The sequence below is a fragment of the Chiloscyllium plagiosum genome, chromosome 1 (assembly GCF_004010195.1).
Source record: "Chiloscyllium plagiosum isolate BGI_BamShark_2017 chromosome 1, ASM401019v2, whole genome shotgun sequence".
Classification (NCBI taxonomy): domain Eukaryota; kingdom Metazoa; phylum Chordata; class Chondrichthyes; order Orectolobiformes; family Hemiscylliidae; genus Chiloscyllium; species Chiloscyllium plagiosum.
This window is the reverse complement of record NC_057710.1, coordinates 51,633,415-51,646,711: the sequence shown is the minus strand read 5'-3', so window position 1 is coordinate 51,646,711 and position 13,297 is coordinate 51,633,415. Positions and strand designations below refer to the sequence as shown.

At 40.7% G+C, this 13,297-nt stretch overlaps 1 protein-coding gene across 1 annotated transcript in view; it reads left to right on the top strand.

The window, feature by feature from the left end:
* Positions 1-11,044, top strand: part of LOC122547714 (urea transporter 2-like) — a 114,850-nt gene extending 103,806 nt beyond the window's left edge. Inside the window, exon 9 of the mRNA XM_043686332.1 lies at positions 10,844-11,044. Coding sequence (XP_043542267.1) covers positions 10,844-11,011 — 168 coding nt within the window. The 3' untranslated portion in view covers positions 11,012-11,044. The remainder of the gene's footprint in view (positions 1-10,843) is intronic.
* The last annotated feature ends 2,253 nt before the right edge of the window (positions 11,045-13,297 follow it).

Here is a 13,297-nt window from a genome sequence, read left to right as displayed (position 1 = left end):
AATGGGGTGGCACAATGGCTCAGTAGTTAGCACTCCAGCCTCAAAGTACCAGAGATCCAGGTTTGATTCCACTCTCGAACAGCTGTCTGTGTGGAGTTTGCACATTCTCCGAGGTTTCATCCAGGTGCTCTGATGTCCTCTTACAGTCAAAGTTTGTACAGGTTAGATGGATTGACCAAACTAAATTGTCCCATAGTGTCCAGGGATGTGTGAGCAAAGTGGATTAGCCATGGGAAATGTAGGGCTACAGGGATAGGGTAAATGGGTGGGTCTGGCTGGGATGCTCTTCAGAGGGTCAGCATGGACTCGATGGGCAAAATGGGCCACTTTAGAGATCCTATGAAAGTGAGTTTTCATGCTAAATTTTGCCTGAATTTCCTGGAAAGCTCTCTTACTTTGGTATTAGTTTGGAGTTTACACACAAGAAATTAAAATAACTGACTACCAGGTGGCATTTACTTTGTCTGCGTTTGTAAATCCAATCCTCTTAAAAACCAAGACAATCCAAAGTACAATTTTTAAGGATGGAGCATGCTTTGGGGACCTGTTCTGAAAACCTAGAGCTGAAAAGTTTTCATAGATAATGCAAGTTATTAATAAAGGACTAATTACAAAGAGTTAATAACAAAATAATCTATATCAACAAAAGAAAAGTATCAGTGAAACATATGAAAAGCTGACAAATTTCCAGGAACTGATGGCCTATATTCCAGGATTAAAGAGAAGTAATTTCAGAATAAGTGGTTACATTGGTCTTGTCTTTTGAAAGATTCCCAAATTCTAGTATCGTCTCGACAAATTGGAAGTTAACTAATGTGACATTACGATTCAAGACAAGAGGGATGAGAAAACAAGGAACTATAGATCAGTCAAACTAATGTCAGTAAAAAAAACCAAAAGAATTGTGGATGCTGCAAATCAGAAACAAAAGCAGAAGTTACTGGAAAAGCTCAGCAAGTCTGGCAGCATCGGTACAGAGAAATCAGAGTGACCCTCCTTCAGTTCTGAGAAAGAGTCACTGGACTCAAAACATTAACTAACATCAGTCTTTGAATATATATTAGAATCCATTTTTAAGCAAATCTTAGCAATATACTTCGAAAATTGTTTTATGATTTGTGAAACAGAAATCATATTTGCAAAGTTTCGAGAGGTTCTAATGATGGGAAGCCAGTTGATATAGTATACGAAGATATCCAAAAGGCATTCAATGAGTTCTTACATAAAAGGATGTAACATAGGGGTAGAATATTAACTTGGTCTATACAGCACAAACTAACAAAAATTAGTTTGGACACCCACTGGATAACAACTTTATTTTGAATGAAAATAAAATCAAACTAAATGTAAAATGTCAGTTTCCTGGGCAGGTTACATTAAGAGTTTAATATTGATTTGAAGGTAAATTTAAACTTTGCATTTGTGTGAGTGGATTCCCTCTCCCTCAAGAGGAGGTTCCGAACATCACATTATAACTTCTGGTTAATTTCTGTAAGTTAAATGCTGTATTAATCTCCAGTGCTAATTGAGCCTGATATTTTTCTACTGCATAACTTTTATTTCCAAACCTTTATCTTTATCCTGCTGTAACTTCACTTTCTTAGAGACAAAAAAAAACTGCAGATGCTGGAATTCAAAGTAGACAAGCAGGAGGCTGGAGGAACGCAGTAAGCCAGGTAGCATCAGGAGGTGGAGAAGTCGATATTTCAAGTATAATCCTTCTTCAGGACTGGAGCTCTATTCCTGAAGGGTTATATCCGAAATGTCAACCTCTCCACCTCCTGATGCTGCCTGGCTTGCTGTGTTCCCCCAGCTTCCTGCTTGTCTACACTGTAATTTCACTTTCAGCAACTAATTTGGCTGAATGTGAATGCCTTTGGGCTGTCACTGTACAAGTAGATTTGGAGAATCATAAACAGTTCTATATTTCATACATGATGTACATTCCTATCCCTTCTCTAAAACTCATGTTTACAAAACTAGTCAATCTACCTGAGGGATCAGAAACCTGTATTCGATGTTCTCAGCTTCACAAAGAGATTGTCAAGTACCTACAGCATATTTTGGAGAGTAAGCTGTAACTAACCATCTTTTCCCATAGTCGAAGAGTGTGGTACTGCAAATGCACAGCTGGTTGGGCAGCATCCAAGGAGCAGGAGAGTTGACGATTCGAGCATAAGCTCTTCATCAGGAATGAGGGACTGGCCCAAGGGGGCTGAGAGATAAATGGGAGGGGATGGGGCTGGGAGGAGGTAGCTGGGAATGTGATAGGTAGATGAAGATGGGGTGAAGGTGATAGGTAGAGAGGAGAGTGGAGTGGATAGGTGGGAAGGAAAATAGACAGGTAGGACAGTCAAGAGGCTGGTGCTGAGTTGGAAGGTTGGATCTGGGATAAGGAGAGGGGAGGGCAAATGAGGAAACTGATGAGATCCACATTGAACCAGTGTGGTTGGAGGATCCCAAGGCAGAAGATGAAGCGTAATTCCTTCAGGCATCACGTGGCTAGAGTTTGGTGGTGGAGGAGGCCCGGGACTTGCATGTCCTTGGCGTTATGGGAAGGGGAGTTAAAGTTCAGCCACAGGGCAGTGGGGTACTTAGTGCGTGTGTCCCAGAGATGTTCTTTGAAACGTCCCGTAAGTTGGTGTCCTTTCTCCCCAATGTAGAGAAGACCACATAGGGAGCAATGGACACAGTAGATGACGTGTGTGGAAGTGCAGGTAAATCTCTGTTGGATGTGGAAGGATCCTTTGGGGCCTTGGACAGAGGTGGGGGTTAGGTGAGGGCACAGGTTTTTCACTTTTTGTGGTGGCAGGGGAAGGTGCCAGGAATGGAGAGTGGATTGGTTGGTGGTGCAGGGTGGGGCATGGACTTAACAATGGAATCATGGAGGGAGTAGCCTCTACTGAACGCAAGTGGGGTGAGGAGGGAAATATATCCCTGGTGGTGGGGTCTGTATGTAGGGGCGGAAATGTGGTGTATCGGGAGGTTGGTGGGGTGGAAGGTGAGGACCAGGAGGTTTCTGTCCTTGTTGCAGTTGGACAGAATTGGGGCTCAAGCATGGCAGAAAGTGGAGGAGATGTGCTGGAGGGAAATGTCAACCGTGTGGGAGGGGTAATTGCGGTGTTTGAAGAAGGAGGACATCTGGGATGTTCTTTTCCCATCGGCCTGCATTCGAGATTTACAACTGATTGCTTTCAAAAAAGCACTGGTTAAATAAACTAAAACAACCAATTGCTTTAGTAGCCAAATATCCAATACATGTCCTAACGGGAAAGGATAAATCAGGCCGACAGGCACAAGGGTGTTATCATCACCGAATACATCACGATCAATATCCTTGGGGTTACCCTTGACCAGAAGCTCAGCTGGACTTGTCACATAAATAGAGTTGTTATAAGAGTAGGTCAGATGCTAGGAATACTGAATAACTTATCTCTTGACTCCACAAAGCCTATCCATCATCCATAAGGCACAAGTCAGGAATGTGATGGAATACTCCCCACTTGCCTAGATGGGTGCACCTCCAACAACACTCAAAAAGCTTGACACCATCCAGGACAAAGCAGCCCACTTCATTGGCATCACATCTACAAACATCCATTCTCTGCACAATCAATGTTCAATAGCAGTAGTGTGTACTATATACAAGATGTTTTAGTTTCCACCCCTACACTTTCTGTGCTCTTCTAAGCTTTTTGGAGGCATTTTAGCTCCAATATCGAATTTAAACTTCCTTTTTATCCTACCTTGGAAATACCTTGACATCCAGGAAACTGTAACTTTTATTCTGTAGAAGCATATTTGTTCTGAACTCTCAAACCCTTGATTTTGGTTTTTCTCATTGTTCAGGAATTTATTTATCTTCATGCAGCTGTTTGTAATGTATTATTTTATTAAATTAAATCTTAGCTTAGTATATTTGGCCTTTCCCAAAATGAGAATTATTTAACTGATTTATATGATACTCTCCATTTGCCTCAGTGGTTGCAGCTTCAACAACACTCAAGTTTATTCTAGCTTGTCAGGAGGTTGGGAACCTGAAAGATAGCCAAAATTGGAAGGAAGTAAAGTTGGTAACAGGAAATAGAACACCTGCTGGGGGGACTAGAAGACAGAAGAAACAAACCCAAGCATCAAGTATGGTTCAGATGTGAAATGCTGTCAAAATTACAAAGTTAAAGCCTTGCTACCTGAGTGCATGCAGCATAATGCATACAAAACCAGGCAGATGATCTAAAGTCACAAGTAAAGGCAAATGGGTATGTTCTAATTGTCATGACGAAAACATGCTGCACAGTTACTAGGACTAGGAACATTCAAGGATATCATCTTGTAGGAAGGGCAGACAAGAAGAAAAGGAAGGTGAAGTTGCACTAATAATAAGGGAAGGGTCATCATCATGGTCGTGGTTATCCCTCAAGGTCAAGGATGATGGTCTTCATTCCTTTGATCTACTTATGGGCTCTCAGGTGGCTTATGCGTCCAATCTTGGCTTTGAAAAGTCTTCTGCATTCAGGACAAGTATTTCCAGATGGCAGCTCAGGCTTTGGATGTTGCTGCCTCGCTTTCCATTTTCTTCTCTTTTCTTCTAGTTCTGCACATCTGTTGGCTTCAAATGTTGCTGTTCCTTCTCAGGTGATGGTTTGCCAGAGTTTCCTGTCCTTGGCATTGGTTTCCCAATTATTGATATCCTTGTTACATTTCTTCATGTTGGCTTTTAAAACATCTTTGAATTTCTTCTGTTGTCCGCCTCTTTTATATTTGCATTCTTTGAGCTGGGAGTAGAAGATTTGTTTCGGCAGACGTTCATCTTTCATCCGAACAACATGACTGCTCCATCTTAGTTGGTTCTTGATGACGTAGGCTTCAATGCTTGTTGTTTTTGCTTCATTCAGCACGCTGCCGTTGGTTCTCCTATCTTCCCAGCTGATATTCAAGATGTTTCAAAGGCAGCATTGAGAGAACGTTTCAAATGCCTTCAGATGTTGTCGATATGTTGTCCACGTTTCTGATGCAAACAGGAGCATTGGGATCACCACGTTTTGTACATTAACATTTTAATGTCTGTCCCAATATCATGACCATGAAAGACTTATGTCTGGAGACATCCAAAAGCTGTTCCTGCTCATTTAAGACAATGTTGGATCTTGTCATTATGGTCAACATTGGAGGAGAGGTGACTTCCGAGATACAGAAAGCGGTCTACATTTTCCAGGGCTGTTTCACCAAATTGAATTGATGGTTCTATCCGATTAGTCTCAGTTGGTGATGGTTGATAGATGATCTTAGTGTTTCTGGAAATGATGGTAAGTCCAAAGTTTTGTGTATGCAGTCAGAATCTGTTGTAGGTAATTTTCTGAGAGAGCTGCAACACTGTTGTCATCTGCGTATTGGAATAGGTGTCTTGTTTTTGGACTTAAGACAGGCAAGATTGAAAAGTCTGCCATTTGTTCTGTAGACTTTTTCAGTTCCTGGGTCGTCCTTGATGATGTGGATGATTAGATTCCCCAGAGTGTGGAAACAGGCCCTTCGACCCAACCAGTCCACACCGACCCTCCGAAGAGTAACCCACCCAGACCCATTTCCCTCTGACTAATGCACCTAACACAACGGGCAATTTAGCATGGCCAGTTCCCCTAACCTGCATATCTTTGGATTGTAGGGAGAAACCGGAGCACCTGGAGGAAACCCACGCAGACACGGGGAGAATGTGCAAACTCCACACAGTCAGTTACCCAAGGTGGGAATCGAACCTGGGTCCCTGGTGCTGTGAGACAGCAGTGCTAACTACTGAGCCACAGTGCTGCCCATCTATAGTTCTTTTGGTTTTTCTTATGTGGGAGCTTCCATTCAGGTTTAGAAGCCTACTCTGTGTGTTGATAAACCCTCCCAGTCCACTCTAACTGCACTTCTCTCCCAGTCTCTGCTGTCTCTCCCACTCCCTTTATTCTCACTGATACCCTCCTCACAGCTACACTGCACCTGCACAGCTCATGGTCATGTGTCATCCTGCTGGTCATCACTTCTACTGGCTGGAGGACCACACCATCTCTCCTGCTATTGGTGCAAAGCTGGCATCAACACGGTCACGTGTCATCCTTCTGGCTCCACCTTTCATTCTCTCCCATGCGCTGCAGCACCACATCCTTATTGGTCTTGAGCTGCCGTCAATCAGCCAGGCCCCATTGTGAGGTAAGTGATGGGATTGTCCCCTCTCTGTCCTGGGATGAGCTTCATCATTCATTGTGAATGGGGCAGTATCACAGAGCACAGGGGCTGGGGGGCTATTCCACCCACTGGAGCTGTACTCTCTCCCTCTGGAGATGCTGCAAATCTCTCCCAACTTCCCTCTTGTTGGAGTAAAAATGTTGAACAAAATTGGGACAATCACGCATCCCTGTTTTACTCCTGATCTGACTTGAAAAGGCTCACAGTAAGTGTTGCTGACCATAACTGTGGCAATCATGCCATCATGGAGGAGTCTTAGGATTCAAATGTACTTTTCCGGACACCCATGGGATAGGACATCCCATAGGAGTTGCCTTGATATCGAGTCAAAGGCTTTGGTGAGGTCAATGAATGCCATATACAAAGGTTGAAGTTGTTCACAACATTGTTCTTGTAGTTGTTGCACAGTGAAGATCATGCTGATCATTCCACGTGATGATCTAAAACCGGAAGGATCTTCTTTTTAAAGGCTTGAGCCGATTGTTCGTGAAACAGATGAGGATCTTTCTGGCTGTTACTAACAGGGAAATTCCATGATAGTAATCGTTACCACCTACAAAAGGAAAGGTGGTCGATTTGAATGCGGAAACTGAGTCTCTGAGGTCTGCTGGTACATCTTCATTTATCCAGATCTTGATGAGAAGTTGATGCAGTTGGTAATGAAGCAGGTTACCTCCAATTTTGTAGACCTTGGCTGGTATTCCATTGAGTCCAACTGCCTTGTTGTTTTTCAAGGTTTTGATGGCTTCCTTGACTTCTTCAAGAGTTGGTATTTTGCTTAGGGGAGTCATCAACGGACTGTTTTGGTATTTTGTTGATCACATTCCTGTCAAATGGGACAGTTTGATTTAGAAGATTTAAAAGTGCTCCCTCCATCTAGAATTGATGTCAGCATTGCTCTTCAGGATGGTTGAACTATCTTTGCTTTTGAAAGGGGCTTGACTGTGAGTGGATAGGCCAAAAATAGCTTTATTTGCATTGAAGAAGCCTCGAGTGTGGTTGGTGTCCACTAGTTGTTGGATTTCCTGAGCTTTCTTCCTCCACCATTGGTTTTTCAGATTTCAGATGCTCCTCTGGCTTGCAGCCTTGCATTCCTGTTAGTGTTTCCTTTTAGTATCTGATTGCTGGTGATCTTGTAAGGTGATGAAAGCTTTTCTCTTTTCATCGATACGTTGTTGGAGTAGTTTGTCATTATCATTGATCCAATCCTGATTTTTTTTCATCTTGAATCCAATTGTTTCTTTGCAGGAGGTGATGATAGTGTTCTTCAATTGATTCCATTGTTCTTCTATGGATGGTGGGACATGTTGAGGCATTAGTTCTTGAAGATTTTGTTGGAACTTCTGTACATGGTTGATGTCTTACAGGATGACAACATTGAACTTCTTGATAGTGTTCTGATGTTGGTGTTTCCTTTTGGGCTGAATCTTCATTCTCATGGTGGATGAGATGAATCGATGGTCTGCCCAGCACTCAATGGCACCAGTAACAGCTCTTGTTATCTTGTTGGTCCCGAGATCATACGATGATATAGTCGATGAGGTGCCAGTGTTTGGAGCCTGGATTCTGCCAGGAGACTTTATGCCTGTTTTTCTGGTGAAGTAGGGTGTTTGTAATCACCAGATTGTGTTCAACACCTTTGGTGAGGAAGAGTGTTCCATTGGCATTGACCTTGTCAACTCCTTCCCTGTCTATTATTCGAGGCCAGAGCCTATGATCTTTTCCAACTCTGGCACTGAAGTCTCCCAAGTGAATGATCTTGTCATTGTTGGGAAAGAGAAAAGGACGTCATCAAGTTGGGCGTAGAAGTTCTCCTTTACTTCATCTTCAGCATCCAGAGTTGGAGCATAGGCGCTGATGGCGGTGTCATGTTGGTTCTTGATGAGCTGGATTCGCAGAGCCATGAGACGTTCATTGATTCCCAGCAGTTTCTCTGTCAGCTTCTGAAGTAGGCTGTTTCAGATGGCAAAACCTACTCCATGGATCCTCAGTTGTTCAGGATCAAGTCCTTTCCAGAAAAAGGTGCATTAACTTTGCTCTTCTTTTGGTTGCCCTTCTCCAGCTCTGCAGGTCTCACTCAGAGCAAAGATGTCAAAGTTGAATTTTTGGAGTTCCTGGGCAACAAAGGCAGTTCTCCTCTCTGGCTAGTCTGGGTTTGGTTATCCATCAGAGTTCGTATATTCCAGGTTCCAAATTTCATAGTTTCACTTCTCGATGTTTTTCGACCGCATAATGGTGAACCCTCCGGACGTGGTTTTCCATACAGGGTGGGGTAAAGCAGACTATTGTAGGATACCTTTTCTAGCCCTCTCCAAGTTCAGGGTGAGCAGAGGGGATCCTAAATAAGGCTGCTCAGACCTGAATACTGCTACCAAACAACTTTCCAGCTTCTATCCAAAGGTTGAGTGACTGAATCAAGTATTCACCACTTTTGTGCTGGTTCTTAACTAGGAGCTTCCAGCCATCACATTGCCTGCTTCCATCGCCCTCCCCTGATCACCAAAAGACTTGAAGAAGTAGCCCACAGAGCGAAGATGCCTATGCAGGTGTTTGTTTAACATGTACTTGATGTTGCACTCCAAGAAGCACACAATACTTCACAAATCAACCAACTGATTCCAATTACATGGAGACCATGATGATCGGAGCTGATGGATTTGCTGCAGGTTTTATCCACCTTCACAGCCGTTGAGTTCAAACCACCATTGAGGTCTTGGTTGGATTGTTCTTTTTTAGGGACCTCACCTTTGTCCTTACCGCCATGTGACCCTACCAGGAACATAGCTCCAGGTGGCATCGCTCACAAGATCTCAGGACCACATAAGCTTCTCCACCACAACAAGGTGACAACCTACAGAGAGTAAGGGAAGGGATTAGTATATTAGTAAGGAAGGATTGCAGATCAGAAGAATAATATGTGAAATCTGTTTGAGTGTAGCTAAAAAACAGCAAAAAGCAGTGTTCATTTGTTGGAATCATTTATAGGCTAGTGATAGTGTGGATCATGGTGTTAATCAGGAGATGAGAGAAGTATCTAGCATGGGCACCACAGTAATCATGGGTGAAATCAAGGATAACCAATTGAGCACTAAAACCATGGAGGATGGGTTTCTTACCGATGGTTTCTTCGAACAGTATGTTGCGATGCTGACCAAAGGACAGGCTATTTTAGAACTAAAATTATATAGTAAAAAAGGATTTATTAACAATCGTGTTGTAAAAGAACCTTTAGGGACATGTGAGCACAGTACAATAGAATTTTACATCATGTCTTAAAGTGAAATAGTTCATTCTGAAGCAAGGGTGTTAAATTTGAATAAGGGAAATTATGAAGCACAAGTTGGCTGATGTGGAATGGAAAATGCATTAAGAGGCTTGACTATACATTCGCATTGCATTTTCTTTGAAGAACATGGCTTACAGCAACTATGTTTCTTTTAAGCTGCAAAAACTCAGGGAAGGTCAGTTAACCGTGGTTAACAAAGGTAAGGATTGTATAAGATTGAATGAAAATGCTTAAAACGTTGTCAGAATTAGTAGGAAATCTGGGGTTGAGAGATTTTCAGAATATGCAAAGGAGGATTAAGAAAGGGACAAAATGAGTGCAATCTCACAAAAAGCATAAAAATGAACTGTAAAAGCTTCTATGGATATATAAAAAGAAAAGGTTTGGCTAAGGCAAATGTAGGTCCATTAAATGCAAAACCAGGAGAATTTATAATGAGAAATAGAGAAAGGGCAGAGAACTAATTGATTAATTGGGCAGAATTTTATAGGAGTCAGAGACATGGTCAATGGTGAGATGTGTGGCAGTATCAAGCTATAAATGCTGTGAGGCTCAATTTGACATCAGGAACAGCTCACATGATCTTTTATGCTTTTCAGCGTGGCAAGATTCATGCAAAGTACTGGCAAGTTGCCAATTATTGTTTGTTAAACTTCTTGTTAACAGCCCAACTTACCCTATTAATATTGAACCTCTCATCTTACCAAACTTGACAACAAGTTCAATGACAGACAAATTGGCCAAGGAAACAAGGGTGAGCACCAGGCAGATTCAGCTCACCACTTGCTTTGAACAATTTCCATGTTTGAGCCCCTGACCATCATTGTATCCCAACCTCACCATGGTCAGGACCACACTCTCCATAGTTGGGACCTCTAAATAACAGTGGGACCTCACCACAGCTCCTGTGCATTCCAGAAAATGCCCTCTTCTCACCAGTAATTCTGTCCATTCTGCTAGTTCACATAAGGAAACCATAAATTTGCGTTATTTGTTAAGAGCCATCTCTGAGGCCAATCCTGCTCTCCCTTTTTGTGAATCTATTCCACTGTGCCATGTATTGAAGTGAAGGAGAGCTGCATTATTGGAAATTCTGTCTTTCGGATAAGATGCTAAACCAATGCCTGCCTGACATTTTTTTCGAAGAAGAAGAAGAGCAGATCAAAACCTCACAAACATTTGTCCCTTAATCATTGCCAAAAAATATCATAAATGGATCATTTCTGTCACTGTTGCTTTGACCCGATAACGGACAAAATCTTACTGATGCCTTTGTAATGTGCTTTCGTTGTTCTACTGTTGTAACACTACTTTTATGTTATTTTCCAGTTTGGATTACCTGCAGGAACTTGGCCTTTCTGCCTTTCCGCACTCGTGTTTCTGCTGATTACCAGTAACAACAAAGCTATTTATAAATTGCCACTCAATAAAGTGGCCTCCCCTGAGGCAAACAGAAAAGTTTACAAGCAGTTGCTGAAACATGACCAATATGAATGAAAAGGAACATTGTAAAATTTTGGAATGGAAATCTTTGTTTTGAACCTGTGGGTAAACATATGGCTCAATCTAAGTGTATATAGTAAAATGCTTACTTGTAATTTGATCGTACTTGACATGTTAAATGTGTATCAATGCTTTTAATTTTAAGTATCAGAAATATATGAATTTGCAACACTTTCAACTTAGCTTTCAGCTTAGTTCAAATTAATGTCAAGGGGCGGGCATACAAACTGGTGAAAATCAATTTCAGTATCAATATCAAAGTAATTTATGGTTTCTTGGAAATAAATGTTCTTTTGAGTAAGATAGAGAACAGAAACACTTTGAGATGTTTCAAAAGTCACTTGATACAGTAGGATTGGCTAGCAGTAGTGGATGAATGTATAATCTTACTTAACTATACTTTGCTTGAAATTTACATTTGTCTTCCCATTCATTTGTGTGATATAAACAATGTTGGGCAGGATTTGGAGATGTACAACTGGGGTGTACAAAGTTAAAAATCACACAACACCAGGTTATAGTCCAACATGTTTAATTGGAAGCACTAGCTTTCGGAGCGCTGCTCCTCCACAACCACCTGATGAAGGAGCAGCGTTCCGAAAGCTAGTGCTTCCAATTAAACCTGCTGGACCATAACTTGGTTTGTGTGATTTTTAATATTGGCCAAGTTTTCAGTTATTGCCCATCCCTTGTGACATTGATAGAGAAGTACCTTCTAGAACAACTGCAGTCCATTGGAATTAAAGCTTTTCATTGTGGCTTTGGTATAATTGAATAACATGCTCAGTTATATCAAAGACTAATTATTAATTAAGTACATGTGCCAAAATAATGCTACCATCAGTATGGGTATTGTAGTTTACTGCATTAACCTTGTATTAAAGACTAACTTAGAGAAAAACATTATTTTTTTTTAACTATTTTTTAACTGATAAAATATTCTCTACAATTGTGCTATTAATAGAGATATCTAACAGTTTTCCATCCATTTAAAATGAATATTGTCACCAAAAGAATGAAGCAAATGCTTTGAGCATTTGCAGCAACAATGCCGATTGTTCTACCAACAGTAATGGTGGAAACAGAATTGTCAAAAGTGTTTTCAAAGTAAAAGGAGATGGGTGTAGAACAAATGGGTATCACTTTCAATGAGTCACTGTAGGAATATTTCCTGACTACTAACTACTTCTTGGTACAATTAACACAGTTTTAAATGGATAGATAACCATGACCAGCCTAATGGTGGTATCACTGGGAGTGTAAGTTTAAAAAATCATGCATTTTTATAACTTGTTATTTTTATATAGGTCTGTAATGCCATTGAGGTAATCAGATAAATAGAAAAGTACAATTTACAAATTTATCACAATGCTAACTCCCAAAATATTGGAACAAAAATACCAATAACCATGTCAACATAATTTACATAAGGGTCAGACCACACTCCTATTCTGCGCTCAGCCTTTCATGTACAATCACAACAATATCACAGCACGCCCAGTATAAACATCAATTAAGCCAGTATGGATCCCATAAATATCAAAGCACATACTCTTCACATGTCCTAGAAAAAAGAACCTATAAAATGTATCGATACAAACTCCAATAAATTGTATTGTGTATCCATCTTAATGCTGCCAGCATATTCTGCATAAAAGCCAAAGCATAAAACTACAGATGTTCCAAAATGTTAGCAATCTTTTGCAAATATCAAGCAGTATTAAAAAATCCATTAATATTCCAGAATGTCATGTATAAATGTATCTGCACAAATATTGATTTGTCTCATAAATAACAAACACATATGTTGTGAGGCATATCATAACATGTTCACCAGAAGTAACAGAGCACATTTCCATTAATATCTCAGAACATTTCCTTCAAAATCATAACACAAATCTTAATAAATTTTACATTATAACTACCATAAATCTTACAACATAAATCTTAACTAGCCAAGGATGTCTCTGTCAGCATTGCAAAGCATTTCCAAACATAACCCAGCATAAGCTTCAATATATAAAACAGCGTATCCACCTTAAATACTATCATACAGTCCAGTGAATGTCCTAACACTTGGCCCTTAAATATCACAACATGACTTCAATGAATATCATTGCACAAACATTAATATAATACCAATTGCCTCATAAATATTCTGGAAGAAACCTCATAAATATCATAAAAGCCCCACTAAAATCTCAACATAAATGCCAAAGATTATCACAGACACAATTACATTATAATCAACATAATCTTCAACAAATATCCCATCATATC